General features: G+C 36.3%; 1 protein-coding gene across 1 annotated transcript in view; it reads right to left on the bottom strand.

Annotated features, from left to right (window-relative positions):
* Window positions 1–19,509, bottom strand: part of LOC144436804 (E3 ubiquitin-protein ligase RNF213-like) — a 71,136-nt gene that overhangs the window by 27,885 nt on the left and 23,742 nt on the right. Inside the window, exons 17-37 of the mRNA XM_078125664.1 lie at window positions 19,278–19,370; window positions 17,214–17,400; window positions 15,895–16,132; window positions 14,356–14,470; window positions 13,615–13,897; window positions 12,511–12,679; window positions 11,832–11,938; window positions 10,748–10,945; window positions 10,115–10,237; window positions 9,456–9,573; window positions 8,287–8,596; window positions 7,771–7,904; window positions 7,192–7,284; window positions 5,481–5,675; window positions 4,744–4,907; window positions 3,662–3,884; window positions 2,871–3,041; window positions 2,350–2,525; window positions 2,078–2,197; window positions 1,298–1,463; window positions 709–791 (exon numbers count right to left, since the gene is read on the bottom strand). Of these exons, the coding sequence (XP_077981790.1) occupies window positions 709–791; window positions 1,298–1,463; window positions 2,078–2,197; window positions 2,350–2,525; window positions 2,871–3,041; window positions 3,662–3,884; window positions 4,744–4,907; window positions 5,481–5,675; window positions 7,192–7,284; window positions 7,771–7,904; window positions 8,287–8,596; window positions 9,456–9,573; window positions 10,115–10,237; window positions 10,748–10,945; window positions 11,832–11,938; window positions 12,511–12,679; window positions 13,615–13,897; window positions 14,356–14,470; window positions 15,895–16,132; window positions 17,214–17,400; window positions 19,278–19,370 (3,466 nt within the window). The remainder of the gene's footprint in view (window positions 1–708; window positions 792–1,297; window positions 1,464–2,077; window positions 2,198–2,349; window positions 2,526–2,870; window positions 3,042–3,661; window positions 3,885–4,743; window positions 4,908–5,480; window positions 5,676–7,191; window positions 7,285–7,770; window positions 7,905–8,286; window positions 8,597–9,455; window positions 9,574–10,114; window positions 10,238–10,747; window positions 10,946–11,831; window positions 11,939–12,510; window positions 12,680–13,614; window positions 13,898–14,355; window positions 14,471–15,894; window positions 16,133–17,213; window positions 17,401–19,277; window positions 19,371–19,509) is intronic.

Genomic DNA, 19,509 nt, shown 5'->3' on the forward strand with positions numbered 1-19,509 from the left:
GCCTTTGTCTGTCTGTGTATCTAAGTGTGTCTGTGTGTACAGTATTTTGGCTTCAGGCTATTGACAAAAAGACACAAGATAGTTGTGAAAAATTATCTTTACAAGATGATACATAACAATAACAATACAACATTAAATATCTACACTGTGTCTCTCCCTCCGTTTATACTTGCATAATAGTATGAATTTAACCAGCTTTATATTTTCTGATTGCATCTGAAGGTGGAGTTTTTGACAATTGTGATTTCTATAAAAGTATAAAGGTATGTATTTTTCAGGCAAGTCGATATCTAGAGTACAAACTAATAATAAACAGAAGTGATATTCGTCTTCTATTTGCCGACCCTTACAATATTTGCACATTCCATTCTGTTCTGTCTTGGAATGCAAACTTTACGATCTTCTTCAACTCCTCCTGGATGTACACATGCTCTAAAATCTACTAAAAATGTATCACCCATTGTTTCAACTGTAAATTATGCATATGCTAAGAATCAATTAATTTAATAGAATCCTTTCCTGAGACTTCGTTAGATAATATGTATCTTTTGTTATTAATATGCCAGAATTTCGCTGAATTCTAATCAAATCTTATCACTATCCCATATGTCTGTACCAAATTCTTTCCGGCCAATAAGGATGATCAAAATGCCACCTTATTCCTGTTGATAATTATACTATAAACGAAGACTGAAGTCGTTCACTCACCCACTGGAGGCCACAGATTTCAAGTTCGTGAGAACAAGATTAAAACTTTTACAATCGAATAGTTTCTTCTGTTGGAGGATTTCCTGAAATCAACAATGGTTGTAAATAGTTAATGAAAGCAATAACTATGTAAGATATCAGTTTGAGGTTTTTTAGATAATATTAGCGATATGTATTTCCTCCAGTGCATTCAAATTATGTTATACTGTGGGTATGTAGACAAATATGAAATATTAATGCGGATCATTCGCTCGCATGCTCAAAACTTCTCTGTGAAGCATAATCATAAGAAGAATGTGAGATTTCTATAACGATTCTATACTTTCTCAAACAAATTAGTCATTAGGTCTTTGACCCAATAGGTCAAGCAGTAACGAAAGGTGAAGCCAGAGAACTTATCGAGGTAAATTAAATCTTTCATCATGATCGACATACTTTTTATATATACAGAACCTCCATCACTCACTCACTCACTCACTCACTCACTCACTCACTCACGTATTTACACATACGATTAATAACAGCAGATCAATTTGATATTTACAAAGTTTGAACCTTGCTGTGTTCAAGATAATCCACATGAACTTACTTCCTCTTTTGGCGACGAACAAATCCCCTTACAGCGCCTACGGAAAAAGTCGATAGCGTTCAATGTCTGGTGGCCATCGAAATTACGACAAACACAGTGTTTCAACTCCTGCCAGGTTGGTTTTCTTCCTTGGGCATTACATACAGCAGATAATTGCTTGATAAGGCTGGAGTATTAAAAATAAATGATGCAATCTGGTTAACAATTCTTGACAGTCACTACCAGTATGTTACTCTTGCAAAGCGGCATTCGTTGACATTGGTAGCACGATATGAAATGGTATTAACGCTCGAATTATGTCTTTTGACAACATCTTTATGAAACACAAGAATTTCGGTAAGTCACAATGTATTTAATATCAACCACCAACTAGATGTGATGAACACCTTCGTATATCATGTACCAAACACGTTTCTCACAGTGTGTCTCATGATATTGTGTGTTTTTATGCACTACACAAAAGAATCGAGTTCAGATAGGTTCAGGCATTATTGTCACGCGACTGGTGATATCCTTTGGATATCGCCAAGATGAAATGGTTGACAACTCGTCAAGTACCTAGAATATCTATGACAACACACCGTCATGGACACCAAAGATTTACCTAGCCGCCACTGTTTGGCACATTGTCCTGTGCATTGCATAGATATTTTCCGAGCAATGATATGCATATACATTAATAGTATATGCATTAATAGCACACAGTGCGCATGACAGTCTGGACAAGTTAAGGTAAAAGTGATTTTGTTTCAGCATGTATTTATCAACAATGCAACTCACCCGTAAAAATCTCTCAACCCATAGTATTCCCTTTCTTTGGAGCATTCTTTGAAAAGGTCCAAATATGCTTCAGACAAAGGGATGATCAATTGTGTCATGTCGTCTGTTGATACGATTTCCCTGCAATTTAAAACACCAAGAGTGATGAAAAGGGTGTTTTCTTTTGATTTGGATAACGAGCACAAGAATTAAGTATACAATCAACTTGTAGCTTTTGTATGATATATGTTGGTAGGATATTGTGCTAAGTTATACTAATAATAGCTACCCACCTTGCTGTTTTCTCAATCTCCAATATACTTGGGACATCTCGAACCACAAATATCCCTCTGTTCATTTTTGCTGGGTCCAATGCCCAATTGGACATTCCTATGAATCCCACTTTTTTCCAAGCAGCTGGCGTATCTGTATCTTCAATACAACCATTTTCAAGTAATGGATGCAATGTCTGAGAAAAAGACCAGATTTGTGTTTTTCGGTTTCAAAATCACAGAAATAATTCAAAGATTCAATATAAAACCCGGATTCAATGTGTGCTGCCAGAGTATGATAACGGGTAACCCTGAGTCAGAAAGTAGAAAACTTCGATGTTGAAATGATAAGATGGCAGAATTTTAAATAAAATGAAACTAATAAAGGCTATGGGTCTTCTGGAATATTGCATTACGTTGCAAATAAGCCTCTATGCACAGTCTACCTTATGTTTAGTAAAACAAATATAATGAGGAACAACATATGCAAAACATTACAAAAGAAAGACTGTCAACAAATTAAGATAATGTCCGATATGTACCTTCAGTGGCATTGATGGGGTGTCTTCAGCAAGGCCAACCTCATCAAGCACAACTACGCCGATTTTCTTATCCAGTTGTTGTTTTCTTTGGAAGTTTGCACAAAGGTTGAATGTCTCAATGATATTTTCTGCTGTCGAGTGCTGACTACACTGGCAAGACCACATTTGCACCTGAAAATGAATGTTATATGAGGACACCTATGAATTAGATAGATGGTACGTTTTAAATACTTCTGATCAGCCAAATATGACACCACAAAACGAAAACCTGCATATTCTTAATTCATATATAAATATCCCGCCTTATAAAAACAGGGCATGTTTAAGAGATAGATTCAACAAACCATCATGATACATGGTATGGACATGCAGTAAAGGTAAGATCCAATATAATCATTGCGAAAACGATTACCTAAATATGGTGGATTAATTATCTACTGCATAGCTTTAACACCAATGTGACTCGGAAATGTATATCCTTTATGAAATTCACCATTACAACTTACTTTTAGAAAAGAAATTAGTTAACGTATCTTATAAACAATGCGTGTCATACTTTTTAAAACTATTTTCTGTTCTAAAATTGCATAGTTGAATATGGTGATTTTCATAAAGGATGTACATGTCTGAGTCATTATGATTTTCGAGTTATGCAATAGATAATTTAATACACCATATTTGGGTACCTTTTCGGTACCTTCGCCTTCGTGCTTGAAGATATTAATACACATGGAGAAGCTACAATATCAACATAATACTTTAGAATAAATGGAGAGTAAGTTTATTCATACCGATTTGAGGTTCTTCAACAGCTCTGACGACGAAGCTAATCCTTTCATTTCATTGTCAACTATGGTCTTCGCCAAGGACTTGGAGCTTCCAGGTTTCCCAACAAGAAATATTGGAATCCTTAATTCCAGACAAACGATGATCATAAAGACGTTCTCTTTCAGGGCTTCATTCCTTGCTATGTTTGGATTCAGATTTATACAATCAAGGAATACGTCCTGACATCTGTGGAGGTTTTTTATATGTAAAACATGAATTGTAAGAACTTGCAAAATCCATACGACTAGCAGTATTCGAAGGAATCATATAAGGTAGTGATAACGCTATTTTTACTTGTGAGATCGAGAAAGCGAAAAAATACTATAATTTGGAATTGTCAAAAAAATACCAACGATATAAATGAAGGTTGGCAGTGTTGTTAGCTCATTTTAATATGAATTATAATATACATATTTTGGATTGTAATATATATTTTGTTATGAAATGGCTATATCATCTTTATAAAAATATGTAACAGTTAGATAACACTGTTATTAAGAAATAATTGTATAGGTATCAATGATTTATCAATCAACGCGTCACAAAAATGTCAGTGTTACGAATGAGTTTAGATGTACTTAACATCATTATGTGATAGCATATGGTAGCGTTACATATAAAATCATAAATGTTTGTTAACAGTACTTGTTTAAATTTACTACCAAACCATACCAGATTGACTACAGCGTTTTAGTTAGGCAGCACAATGATTGTTTACATCACATGTACACCCAACGTTTTGTTGTAACACATTACATAACACAAACTAACAGACACTGATAGCAAGCAAGCACATAATACGGTACGTTTTGTGTCACTGTGAACACAAACCAACATCACTATCAGATGAAACAATGAATATTCAAACACATAACTGTTTATTTATGTTCACAGTGAGATAACATTTGACATTTCATATGCGTGAGCGTTATTACTGCACTGTATTTTTTCAATTGGTTTGTAATAAAAACGTTGTGTTAGATATAAAAAACATCGTGTGGCCGAAATGAAGCATCGTAGTCTTTCTGGTTTGGTAGTACGGTACCTTGTTATTTCTTCCTCTATATATTTTTCCCCATCACCATTCAGCTTGTAACTGCCAGAAAAACATGGCGCAATACACAAACGATAGCCTACTCGGTTTTTCAATGATGAATGGTAGCATATCCCTGCTGTTAGAATCGTGCACCGTTTAACTTTGAAGGAATCCTGCAAAGATTATGAACTTATGAACTACGCATTGATATCCCATATTACGGGTCATTTAATTTGCTTAGGGAAACACTTCACAAGCAACATTGTCTTATCTTGACTGACACTGCACACTAGCATCATAACGATGTCGGACATGGTCTTGTTGACATTGTAAACGTTATACATAACAAATAATAATACCACATAATTGTAGGGTGAAGGACTATTACTATATGCTACAATCGGCAATGGAGGGGGGAGATGTTGTTTATGCTGTACACTTGGGACGTTAAAATGGCAGAATCATAGTTATGGTGGTGGCGTTGTTCATAGGATTATAAGTAAACCATACTCTGAACAAATTTGACATGAACACCTCCCGTAAGATACGTACGTGTATAAATAATACTGCAACGTAAGAGTTCAAAACTCAGTAGATTGTCATATGGTGTCATCCAAAGGTTATCTGTAGAGGAAATTGTGTGTAGCTGGGGCCATTATTTGTCCCAAGGTGTGAATGATGGTATATGGTGTGCATTTCTTCACAAAAAAGTTTTGTAGCAGAAAAGTATGGTGAATACTACTTACGTCCGTAACGTGTGACTCGACATATCCTTCGTCAAAACAAAGCCAATGAGACCCACTGATTTCTTCAGGTATACCACTGTTGACGGACACTTTGTTATCCATAGCAGGACTATATAGATCATAATTGGTGTATAGCCACGTGAATACAGTGATAACGCGTTCGATATCTCGAAGCGTAACAAATCGGCATTCTTCCTGTTAAAAGATTTCAGAAATAGCTGGCGTTTTAGCAGAACCGAACATAATTTCATTTATCGGTACATTAGAACAATTAAAGCGCTTTAGTTGTACGATATACAGACACGCACTTCGGGGTTCCTCAGCTATAAAACCTAACGAATAACTGTAACACTTGGTTTGTGAAACACCTTTCCACAGAGTGAATTTTTAAAGTGAAAAGATGGGTTTATAATTAGTACAAAGTAGAATTGACTCAATAAAAGTGAACCTTTCAACTTCATATTTCTCCATAATGACAATTAACGTAAATGAAATAAAACTTATAACAAACCTCTTTAAGGAGTCATTTGATATGGAATCATCCAAAATGGGACAACAGTTTCAGTAATGTTTTAAAACACCGTATTATATCGTAATGATTAATCAATATTTCATAATAAATTCAACTGAAATTTATCCGGGGATTTTCAGGCAGTAGTTTTTGATGTCCGTAAAAGGGTGCCTGATCATGATGTTCGCTGAAATGTATACAGTTTCACGAACCTCGAACACATGATAGAATGTAAGGTCTAAATAATTTTAATTGTACATGATTGTTCTAATTTCCCGTTGGATGATCTGTTAATTTGTTTTGACTAACCCCTTGCAGAGTTCGGCTAAACAAACTAATAATGAACAAACCCAATGTTTTAAGGATACTACTGTGTACCGTCACCGAGTTTGAAATGCTCCAAGTACCAAGTATCCACAAATCTTCGTAGGAGACACTATACTTCAAATACTTTATTTGTATATGTGACTGAATATGTAGCAACAAATAAATACTACAAAAGTGTCTGGGATATGGAAGAAATGGCTTGCTCATGATAAATGACACTGAAGGTCAGAGTCAAGGTCTTATAAGAAAGCTTGCAACTGATGACATGCGGGGTAAACACTTGAACTGAGTCTCCGTGTACTACGGTGTCTGAGTTATGTAGTAAATTGTGTTTTTTTACAACAAATATTGTCGCCATTCTGGGTTTTTTAAAATATACCTACAGTAATATCTATATATATATATATATATTTCTCTTCTTCTGTACACCTTTGACAATACTTTAAAATAACAGCCACACATAGACTCGAAGAGTCTACAGCATACAAGAAATTGTATTGAAAAGGTCCAAAAAGATAGTTTGTACCTAATAGTACAATGTGTGTATGTAGACACTTGAATGGAGTTTCTATGCATTACAGTTTTTGAGTTATGCTGTAACTAATGATTTTTTTTACAGCAAACGTTGTCGCTAATCGGTCAAATTTGCACATGGCATATATGCATATGCATATGCATTTGCTATGTGTCCCATACGATATGTAACCTTTGCGCCAAGTTTGCATGAAATCGGATATTGTGTGTCGGAGAAACGACGTTATGGACAAATCAACACGTGCACACACGGATGCCCTCTTCGGTGACTAAAACCTGGAAAAGCTAGGAAGTGAGGGATAAATCTACCAAAGTGAAGAGTTGAAGAGGCAACCTTACCATTTGATTTCTCATGTACTTATGTGAAGCCACTAGCACCTTAATCAACAGGGCTTTGTCATCGTCAGTCAGTTTGACATTCAGATTTTTCATCTGGACAAGTAAAAGAAAGATTGAAATGAGTTTAATATGCAATTGTGCAATTTTTCTTATTCATACTGTTGACATGTATCAAATGAACGTTTCCCCTGTGTGTATATTTCGTGTATATACACACACATGTAGACAGACATACTGGCTGGCAGACAGACAGACAGACAGACAGCACTGCATCAGTTTGATGTTTTGTTAGAGAGAGAGAGAGAGAGAGAGAGAGAGAGAGAGAGAGAGAGAGAGAGAGAGAGAGAGAGAGAGAGAGAGAGAGAGAGAGAGAGAGAGGGGGGGGGAGAACACCACCACTTTTTATGCTTTTTTGGCCATGAATCGTTTAAATTTCTCAATAAGTGTTCCACACGGTGTTGGGCTTTCTATACCCACTTATACCATATGCTGAAATGCCCATCCTTTGAAATTACAGAAATTCTTTAATTACAAGAACAATGCCTACATGCCATATAAATAGTTAAACCAAAGCCGTACCCCATGCATCACCATGCTCCTAATGTAAGTTTCTTCTAACAGTAAACTGAGTTGTCCGAAATCCCAAACACATGCTAGAAGACTTGGCGGCAATTGATGTACACGGTAAACCAGATGACGTAGAGGAATATTTCCTGTAAAAATACATAAGAGGTATAGCGACATACTGGACAAAATTTACTTCAAAATAGGAGTAGCACTCCAATACTATAAGTGCGTCGATGTGTCATGGTTCACATTTGACATTATTTTATCCTGACACTGGTTATGGTCTGGGTCATATTATCTATAAATATATAGATCGCATATTGAGGTAAGGTGTAGTCACAATGGGCTCGCAATGAGAGCTTTTATGTATAACTTTATTACCATATCGAACACAGTTGCAAATTTGTCTTATACGCTCTTAGAAAATGGCGCGCATGTAATGTATATGTTAATAGCATTGATTAGTTGTACCTGGTTTGACTTAAGCAGGAAGGTTGACAGAAAGCCATACTGTATATCGGAACTTACCTAGTTTTTCAAGTGTGTCAACCGCATTGACTCGAAAACCTAACCCTGCGGCTTCGAGGTTGTTGATTGCCTGCTCTGGTAATTTTCTATATGGATTACAAGCAGCTACAAACTGAAGACACGTTGTTTTCAGAGGTCTACCATTGACGGTACGGTCAAGCATAACCTCCTTGATAAGACTAACAGCTTCGGTTGTATTAGCTTCGTCGAAAAATAGTATGGTATATACATCATCTCCATTCTCCAGTGCCTTCTCTTCAGCTAACTCTACTTTCTTCTCTATGTCATTGAATGTTGTTCCACCATGAACCTAAAATGTTTAGAAGCACATTGGATTTAAAAACCATCATATATTAACAAAGAGTAGGCAAATTCACGCATTGGTGATTTTGGTGTCATAATAGTACGCTTATATAGACCCTTAGTAAACTACCTTTACCTAAGATTTCTCATACTAGTAACTAGACACAATGACACATCTGATCTGATAAATACATTTTTCTTGTAAATGCATAACACCATCATCACCACCACCACCACCACCACCTCATCTTACCCAACATATACTTTCTGTATCCATTGTTAATAATTTAATTGTTAATTGTTAATCATCAATAATTTAGGCATTTGGGCTTTGAGTGAAAACATGTAGTTATTTGAAAGAGAACATTAACACATACATAATAAAATCTGAAATTCCATGTCATGCCTTATTGAGCAGCATACCACGGCAAAGCGTTGCCTAATACCACAACGATGCACATCTCAGGTAAATCCTTCTTTGCTCTGTAAATGCCCCCAACTGTTACAAAGTAACATCATTAATTATAGATTGGACCTTGAATAAATCGTACCACAAGCAATATACAGTAAATATGCTTGAGTTATGTGAAACTAAAGAACAAAAGAATAACATATACAGATGGGTCCACCTTTCCACTCACCCATCCCTACCTACCTACCTACCTACTTATTTACTTACCTACACACAGACTAACTTACCTACATACTTACCTTAAATTAACCTAACCTAACTTTTCTCTACCCTATCCGACCAGACTACACCACCCACTCACCTACCTGCCCGCCTACCCACCCACCCACCTACCTAACTAACTAACTACAACATGTAAAATGACACTACATAGTATGAGCAGTTTTGTCATTACCTTCATTAAGAAGAAATTACTCGGACCATCTTCTCCTTTCATCATCTCACACAAGTATCTAATAAGTCTTGTCTTTCCACACCCTGTTTCTCCCATGATAACCACAGGGACACCGCATCTGTAAGCACATCATGAAAGTGGTTATCATAAACCTGACATATTAACAATTAGTAATCAACTACCAAACATATTATTATTGACTTAGCATAATAACTTGGTTATATACATCTTCGAACATTCGTGAAAAGTAAAGGACACTATTATCGTAACTGAAATCTTGTCCACTTTGCAGCGTGTTCGTTATTGCGTTAACAGGTGGTTGTAAATCAGTGTCCAGTGTCGATCGTTGTTTAAATGACCAAATATTCGACCAGTCTGCCCAATCGTTTTAAGTGTATCGTCAATAGGCTTTGCCCTAAAATCGTAGATGCATGGCTTTGAACAAGTCTCAACTAGACATCGCGAGTAACTTTCCCATCTAATACCTTGGCACTTCCATCGTTTTTTTGCTTTGATTTATTAACACACACATAAAACAAACACACACACACACACACACACACACACACACACACACACACACGACAAGCACTGTCTGAAAAAATATACTAACGTTGATAATCTGCTGTTCCTTTTACTAAGAAATGTCATTGTCTTACCTAAATCGCATTAGAATGGCTATCATCTTCGTGACACAGTCTGAAGTCAGTTCATAGCTTGGATCAGGGTCTTTCGCACATCGAAGATTGAGAACTCTTTCCATGCGTTGAAGTTGTTCGTATCTATCGTATGTGATAAGTGAACCAAGATAGTCATATCAATCAAACCTTTTTTTTCATTCTAAATATAAATAAGGCCTTGTTTTCCTAATAATTACAAGTGAAGAAAGTGCAGATCCGAATATCAGCACGGATACATTTGTTGGATGTCTGTATCTCTTACGGAAAGTGATATAACATACATTTCAATACAATTACTATATCCTTTTTGGCAAAAATACAAGCACAGAAGTTAGACAGACGGACGAATGAACGGAAACACGTGTCATTCTTATAGTGTGTGTGTGTATGTGTGCGTGCGTGCGTGTGTGTGCGTGTGCGTGTGTGTGTGTGTGTGTGTGTGTGTGTGTGTGTGTGTGTGTGTGTGTTCTTATTTCTCCGATGCTTGTGGACACCACCCAATCCTGCATTTCATAAAAGCTAGTACAAACATATACTTAAAGGGACGGCGTGGCAGCTGAAAATAGATTTTAATGGATTAATTTTTTTTAAGAAATGGAAACAGTTCAATACCTTTCAAGGTGGTCAAAGTTCAATGATAATTCTACCCCATTGATCAACAAAGCTTCTTTCAATCGATATCCAAGTCTGATATCCGAAACAGTTGATTTCATATCCACAGTGCTTGCAAGGCTACCATCCTCCCGAACAAGGAAGCCATGGAAAGTAAGAGATGACCCGTCTTCATTAAAAAACACGTATGGGTGAGGGCTGTAAGAGGAAAGAAAGGAATTTAATATTTACATATCTGCAAAATAGGCTGTCTAACAGTAAAGGTAGACAGATTTAAACTGAATGCCTCCCATTAGGGCAAAACCATAGATTTTTGGCTGAACTATAGCTATTATACATGATGTACCACTTATTTGGAAATTAATGATATGAAACTGTATGAAATTTGAAACTTACATTCTTAAGATATATCCGAATTACCGAAAATAATTAATGATGCAAATTATTAATTTAACAGTAAGCTATATCAATAAGTTAGCTTTATAGGACATATGCACTTTGTTATAGTTAATGTATGTACTAAATTATATGAAGGATGGGTCCCAAAGATATAGCTTAATTACTAAAAACCATTAATTATACAAATGACTAATTGTTCATTGGATATTTACCAAAATCTAATCATTTTGTCATTCCCATATGACAGATGTGTAGCAAGTTTCATTAGAATCGATGCAGCAGTTTTTGAGATGTCGTGTCAACAGATAGCCACACACACACACACACACACACACACACACATACACATACATACATACATACATACATACATACATACATACATACACATACACCTACCTACCTACCTACCTACCTACGTACGTACGTACGTACGTACGTACATACATACATACATACATACATACATACATACATACATAAATAAATAAATAAATAAATACAACTGTAACTTTGGGAAAAAGATTTTCAACCCAGTAACTGGTTTGATAGTACTGTGGGTATATATAGTTCTGTGCTCTAAATGATTAATTATTCAAGCAAGGATGATGCTGCCAATGTTACTTATTTTAGAAGTGAAATTTAATGTTTGGTCTGAATTTAAGTAATTAATAAAATAAATTACCTATTCTCCCATCGTCGACGGGTTTTACAAATGTCCATTAGATCTTTAACTAGGTCATCTTTTTCAAAACTTCGATCTGATATATCAAGGCTTGGTGTTGCAAAGTCCTGTAATATATCAAATGCACGTTATCTTTGATCAACTCATACCTTATGGCAAGGGAAATTACTTTACCGACACCTCGTTGTTCCTGTGATGACACTACGTAATTTAAATTTTTCTTGTAATTTATAGTTTTAGCGAATAAATGCTAAAAGCGCTAAAGCGAAAGTGTGATGCCGAAAAAAAATTAGTCAATAATTTTCAATGATGCGTATACTGTATAAAAGACAATATCAATAAATGCTAAAATGATCATCAACCAAGTCACTATCTTGTGACAACGTACAACCGGCGAAAAAAACACCGCTATATTCATCTGCATATAGTGTGCTAAGGCAGTGCTTCACGCAATGGATCCGGGATTCCGCTGTGTTTATGCTTTGACAAGTTGCCGACACTCAAAACATTATGTCTCTGTATGATCCGTGTCTCGTCCCTGATTGCAACGAGCAAGCAATCACATTGGTTTTATTTCGCGAGTTGTAGTTTGACTTTCAGTAACTGCCCATTACGAGTTGATGTGAAAGAAAGAATGGAAAGGAAGAATAACATCGCCATGAGATTGAAAGTGGTTTACCTGTGCAATAATCAATATGAATTTCAACACAAATATCCTGAGATCCGGCAGATCGTCACTTAAACTGTCGTCACAGAATGGACTCTTCTCCCACTGGCACAGCTGGTAGTCAAAAAAGCTAACAAAATGATGCAAAACTGCCCATGTAGGGTCTTGTATACCAATGTATCTGTAATTTCCCAATAGAATATGTGAATACTGTAAATACTCGTAGGGTTGTTTGCGTGTATTCTCGACGATTGAAATATTAAAAGTAAATCGTGAGCAGACGATGTGTAAATGTGGTGAGTATGAGACGAAATTCCAGCTTTGACTTAATTTACCCCGGTTATCTCTCTCCTGGGGGCTGTAGACAATCAAAAGTGGTACTGCGTCTCGTTCTACCCCTGGACAGAGAAAGTGGTTAGGTGGGTCACAGGTAGGGTAAAGATGGATAAATTAGACTTTTCAGCCTTGGGAAACAATTGCTACATAACAGAATGCTGGGTAATAAAACTTCTACTAATGCCTTAGCTAATGAGATCAAACAATAGCAGCTTACTATGTTATAACACAGGCATATATTCTTTCCATAATCGCAGCAAATCAACGGAAAGACTCCTTTGTACATTACTTCAGAAAATAGAATATGACCAGTGTTTAACTATACAAATTGAAGGCCATGTGGGTCACTAGTCCATACCACAGGACGCGATCTAAGCCAGTCACTTTAAGCTGTATGACAAAGTTGTGTTATGAAAGTATGCATTCATGTTTTTATACACTTTTCAAAAGACTTTTTCTAAAATCAAAATACTATGATTTGCAAATGAAGCCGTGTGTGTCCTTTACAACTATCATATCCAGATAGGTGCAAGGATCAAGTAGTGGAGTCTTGTACATGTAAGGCGACACGTCCTTTAAGATGGGGAACATGCAGAGTGGAAGATGGGCGCTATCGAATTATTGTTATGTTGCCTTCATGATATTACTAGTATCATGACAGAAAGATCAGTCAAACAGACCAAACAGTCGCACAGACCGAGTGCTTACCATACATGTGACATGACAGGCATACATCAGATAATGTGTCTTCAGTTAAAATGTGAGCAAAAGAATACTTACTTCAAGATTAATTCCAAACAGCTTGTGCAGTCTTTCTTGTTAGATATTGTCTTGTAGCATTTCGAACTCTCCCTTTGTTTAGGTACTTTCGGATCCCGGGTGAATATGTGTTTCAATTTATGTATGAACGTGGTGTCGACGTTTTGAATCCCAACTGGCTCGACGTGTGATGAAATTTCTTTGAAATTCCTCAGATAGAAATACACGTGTTGGAACGGTCTTCTCGAGAAGGCTTCACTGTCCAATTCACTAATTTCTGTTCCTGTTCCATCGAATTGAGACACTTATAAGAATATATGCGACATAAATGTTAACAATATGTAAAAGAATGGTTTCTCACAACAATGCCTTGTTCCCAAATAAACGGACTGGATAATTCTAATTAAACTGTGTCTTATTATCGATATGAATTGAATAATCAAACCTAAATGCATAGTTGACGCTAGGGAAAGGTTTGCCTGGTTACATTGACGCCATCACAAATGTTTACTTGATTTTAGATCATCCTTCAGACTATTAGCTATTGCTATGTTAAACAGACACATGCATACATACATACATACATGCATGCATGCATGCATGCATGCATGCATGCACGCACGCACGCACGCACGCACGCACGCACGCACGCACGCACGCACGCACGCACGCACGCACGCACACACACACACACACACACACACACACACACACACACACACACACACACACATACATACATACAGTTTTTATAAATCTCACCTTTTTCTCTCTCTGGGGAGTTCCCTTTCATGTGTTCCAAGGCTTCAAAGGGTGACAAGCAAACAACAGTAGGAAGAATCTCTAGTAAAGACCTATCCTGACCGGTTTGAGATAACTGTAATTGACAACCAATAAACATGATAACATAATGTAGTATATGGATTGAAAAGTCAAACCTCTATATTGTAAATTCAATGTCATGGGCATTAAAAGAATTGTAGCCTGCAACTCTCCAGCTTGAATTGATTATTGTCAACTGTACATTGTGATTGATCACTAATAAAGTCATTGATCATAGATCGAGTTTGACAATTTCTTGTCACTGGTTGTCTGTAACCACAAGTAATCTGCTCATGGTCGTCCAGATGCGGGAGGGACATTCTACCGATCTGCCTGCTGTGGGTTACTATAACTAAGAAATTCTTAGTGTTTATCGTCTCAACATGTTCAATTTGGATATCTTAAATAATAAATATAAAAGGTACACTATGTTTGTGATGCTGTTTGATCGATCACGATACTTAACGTGTTTTGAAGGCAGTAATGTAACTTCTATGAAGTATATATCGACAGTCCGCCGTCGCCATATTCTCCCCTTGTCATCAGATAGCTGTTTCAATATTGCCAAATTAAATATGAATTCGTCTATCCCAGATTTCACCTGAAATACAGCATAAATATGTACAAGAACACAGTGTTACCAAATTTACAAACGGTCTATGTGTCTTGACCAGTACTTCTTCCCACGTGAGTCTCAAGCTTACGTTGAAATTGTAGAAACTCTGGTACTGAAAACTCATTCAGTTTTACCTTAGGTTGTGCTATGCTTTTGTCTATGACTGTCTGTCTGTCTGTCTGTCTGTCTGTCTGTCTGTCTGACTGTGGACACGATATCTAAAAAAAATACTGCATCGATTCCAAATTTCCTCAGATCAAGAACTGATTTTGCTAAACATCCAATGAATATAATTAGTTATTTGCATAATTAATGAGTTTTAGTAATTAGGCTATATCGTAAATTGGCACAGGCTGAGTTTGTAAACTTTTCACTCAGGTGAAAATACTTCCAGAAAACTTTGATTCAACTATTCTAATAATGTTAATTTAAATACATGTCTCATATGGCGTTACAGTTGTCATTACTAGAAAACTTGATTGCACAGCGGGGATTGTTTCGACATTTTTCATAGGTATAGTAAATTACGTCATCGATTTGTTTATAAGTTAGATCTTAAAGGGGAACCCCATTCCAGGAAATACAGTCATCTTCATACAACATGGGTTTTGGAGAGTCATATCACGATTTTACATCATCATCCTAGAATTATTTTTCATTTCAGAGAAACACCAAGTTGATCTTGTCCATTTATAGGATATCTTTGCTATGGGCTATTGCATCATGGGAGATATCAGATATACATAAATACAAAATGTTATAAACTTCATTGTGAAACAGCTGTCATGAATATTCAGATGCTCAGACAAAATTGATTATTCAGTACATTTCGGTGTAAATAAAAAAAATTCCTTGAAACTTACAGATGGTGATATATCGATGTGATATATTCTTGGAATGTTGGTTCTTTTGTCTCCACCATTCAAAGATTCAATAAGTCTACTGGCGATATCTCTGCAATAAACTGTTTGTGTATGGACAGGAATTTTCATGAGGGTTTCCTGGGCTTTTCCTTCCTTTACCAGTTTCTCGTGTAGTCCTGTTACCAACAGTGATTTTCCGTTTCCAGGAAGAGACGATGCGATGGTTCTGATGCAAAAGCTGTCGGAAACAAAATAAACGTAGAACTCCTGAGAGTTTATAAAATACAATGGATACGGTGTGCATCTAGATACACGCCATCGATTTGTTTATAAGTTATATCTTAAAGGGGAACCCTGCGGTATAGAGCACTGTCTTAGCAGATTGATACTCACCGAGTATACACCAATAAAACAAAACGATGCAACCTGTGTTTAACCGAAAAACTAACCATTATTTAAGCAGACAAAAACTCCACACTAAACAAAAGAACTGAGTTGATATCTAAATGCCGACACGAGAATAAGTTTTATTTGTCCAACTTCAATAGAGCATCTATCACCTAAACTAAACCCGTTAACTAACGGAACATCAAAGCCGCCAACACCTACTTGTCCGCACCCAATTCCTCACACAATAACAACCAACACCTTCACACACACACAGCACCAACCCACCAACACATAGACAATAGTGATGATATTTCTATTGTCTGCACTCTATATATACAGCACACCCAGAGAGTAGAAAACAGTTGTCTGATGATCGCACGATGCGTGATACTCCGAGTTACAACCAAGAAAGAGTTCCGGAACTACCAAAACTATATATATATATATATATATATATATATATATATATATATATATATATATATATATATATATATATATATATATATATATATATATATATATATATATATATATATATATATATATATATATATATATATATATATATATGCATTAGATATAATCTAATATAATCTAATATAATCTAGATATAATCAATTGAAAACTCACGACTGCGAAGACAAAATGATGCAGTGGTGTGTCAGTGAAAGAACAAAACGGGTGAGAAAAAAAAAGATTTTCTAATTAGTGTTTCTTGACATCGAGTGAAAATTAAATGGGATGGTGAAATCGTGAAATGATTCCTCGGAACACAAAGTTTATGAAAATATATTTATTTCCGGGAGTGGCGTTACCCTTTGTCATACTCGAGAGAGATGACTGATCAGGAGGACGGAAAAGATGAAAAAGCCAGCATGCTCTGTCCATGTACATGTGGTGCTTTAAAGAATTAGCAACTCGCTTACCTATCTGAATCTTTTACAGGTGAGGATTTTAGACGTTTTTCCCTCCGTTGTAGAAACTTGCGTAGGAGTTCTCCCAAATGTACATCGTTCAAGCAGTCTAGTGTTCTTACATCGACGGACTCGTCATCAAATGACGTAGCAATCCATTTGTCCCTTCCTTCAGAGCATATAATTGCGACGTGGTAGTCTGTAAATAGATTTTTACTTTCCTATGTTCATTTTCGCGATGTTTAATGGAAGTTTCGAGAGCAAAATATACTATTTGATCTCAGTGAACACTGAAGCAAAATACACAAATACAACAAGACACGGAACGACAAAAGTTATCATTTGGAAAATCCTTATGTTTTGTACCGATGGTTTAGTGTATGCTGTACACCAATTTCAATACGGGTGAATGAACCTACACATAGCTTTGTAGAATAAGTCAAACTAATTTGATAGCTTACCAGTTCTTCCTTGACAATATCTGTTGAAACAATCAGTTGAGTATTGCAGTATATGGTGTGGTAACAGCTCTGGGCTCAGGAGGCAGAATAATCTTCCAAACTTGCAGGAATCTTTGACAGCGCGTCTCCAAAATAGATCCAACTATATAAGAATTATAATGTCGTAATATGGCATATGCCAAAATGTCTGTAAACTATGTATAACCTAGCCTGTGCTACCACATTTGTATATTTATGTAGATATTCCAATCCATTATCTTATTGCTTACTAACTTCTGCAACAACAAGCATGAAATAACTGATTTTGACATCTAAAAGTAGGTCGATAGACTGGTGTGCTTTTATGATATATAAACCCCGCTACTCATTTTTCATCTGATGTAAATATTGCACAATAAATACTTTACAAAAACTGTGATGTGACAAAAATGATTATACTACAGCTAGACCGACTTGGCCAATCAGAGGCCTTGATTTCCGTTGGTTATATGGAGCCATAACCCACTCTTTCTTAGGGGTGTGACCTATATTACTCTCAGCACTCAATTTGCATGCAATAAATTACACACAATTTTGAAGAAGATCCGTTTGAGCCAATCACGCCATAGTATAAGTAAGATAGACAACTCGCTATGCCCCCTCGTTTATTGGCACACAACCCTCCTGAACTCGTTGACTAACTATTACATATCACTCACATCTTCCTTTGTAGTCTCTTCTGAGCAGATAAGGACATCACCACTCGCTGGGACTTGAAGTTCGTTGCCATTGAAGTATAGGGAACAACAGGCCTTAAGTATGTTTCCTACAGCATAAATAAATATTTGCCTATATATTAATATTATTTGGCGATTATTAATATTTTGTACTTGACCGTGTGTTTGTAACGTAAAGTATCATTCACTTCATAAAACAAATATCACATACTCTATTTTTGATATTTCTTGAAAGTAGAACGCCATTAAGATCCCAAGATCATAACTTGCTATCACCCTTTCAGAACTTCTGCAATCAAATATTCAACCTGCAGGCGAACAAACTTGTCCTCAAATCTGAGTCAACGAGCCACACTAATCGGTAATACGTGATCGATAATTGTAAGTAAGACCAGGGTCATGGTACCCGACATGCAGGAACTAAACGATCCAAGCTTTACGGGAAATTTTGAAACTTTGAAAATCTTATTAAAAGATGTATCAAGATCAGTGAGACTGATCACAAGGTTTCGTGACTGTATTGAGATAGACACAATAAAGATAACACACAAACATCCCTTACACAGTGTCTGCTCTGTATTTTGTGTTACAGTTGTATTTGTTTTTGTTATCAGTAACAACATACAGAGCGAACACAGTGTAAGGGGTACTAGACTTTGTTGTGTCTATCTCAACATGAAACTATGACCAGTCTCACTGATATTGATACACCATAAGTAGCATTTGCAAGCTAAGAGGAATTCACCTGTAAGCATAGAGCGAGATCTTACGTAAGAGCACTTGAATAAATGAAAGTGTATCTTTAATTCATAAAACGCATGCAGAGAAAAATAATATCTGATATTTACGATTGAGCACAAAATTCGATGCCAACAGGCTGATGCACAAAATTAACATACCATGTTTCACACGGAAAATGCACAGCTTTCCCTTTTCAACTTTTTCACACGAGTTGATTGATGAATCAGCTTTCTCATGTTTACCTCCTTGATCTTATAGAACAAAAATAAAATATATAAGCACACTTTATCTTAGGAAGCCGTCATTATTCATGACCTGAGGGAGGTCGAAGGAATTATGTTGAAAATCCAGGAAATCCCTCCCTCTCCCCCCCCCCTCTCTCTCTGACTC

Source organism: Glandiceps talaboti, chromosome 6 (genome assembly GCF_964340395.1).
Source record: "Glandiceps talaboti chromosome 6, keGlaTala1.1, whole genome shotgun sequence".
In the NCBI taxonomy this organism is placed as follows: Eukaryota; Metazoa; Hemichordata; class Enteropneusta; family Spengelidae; genus Glandiceps; species Glandiceps talaboti.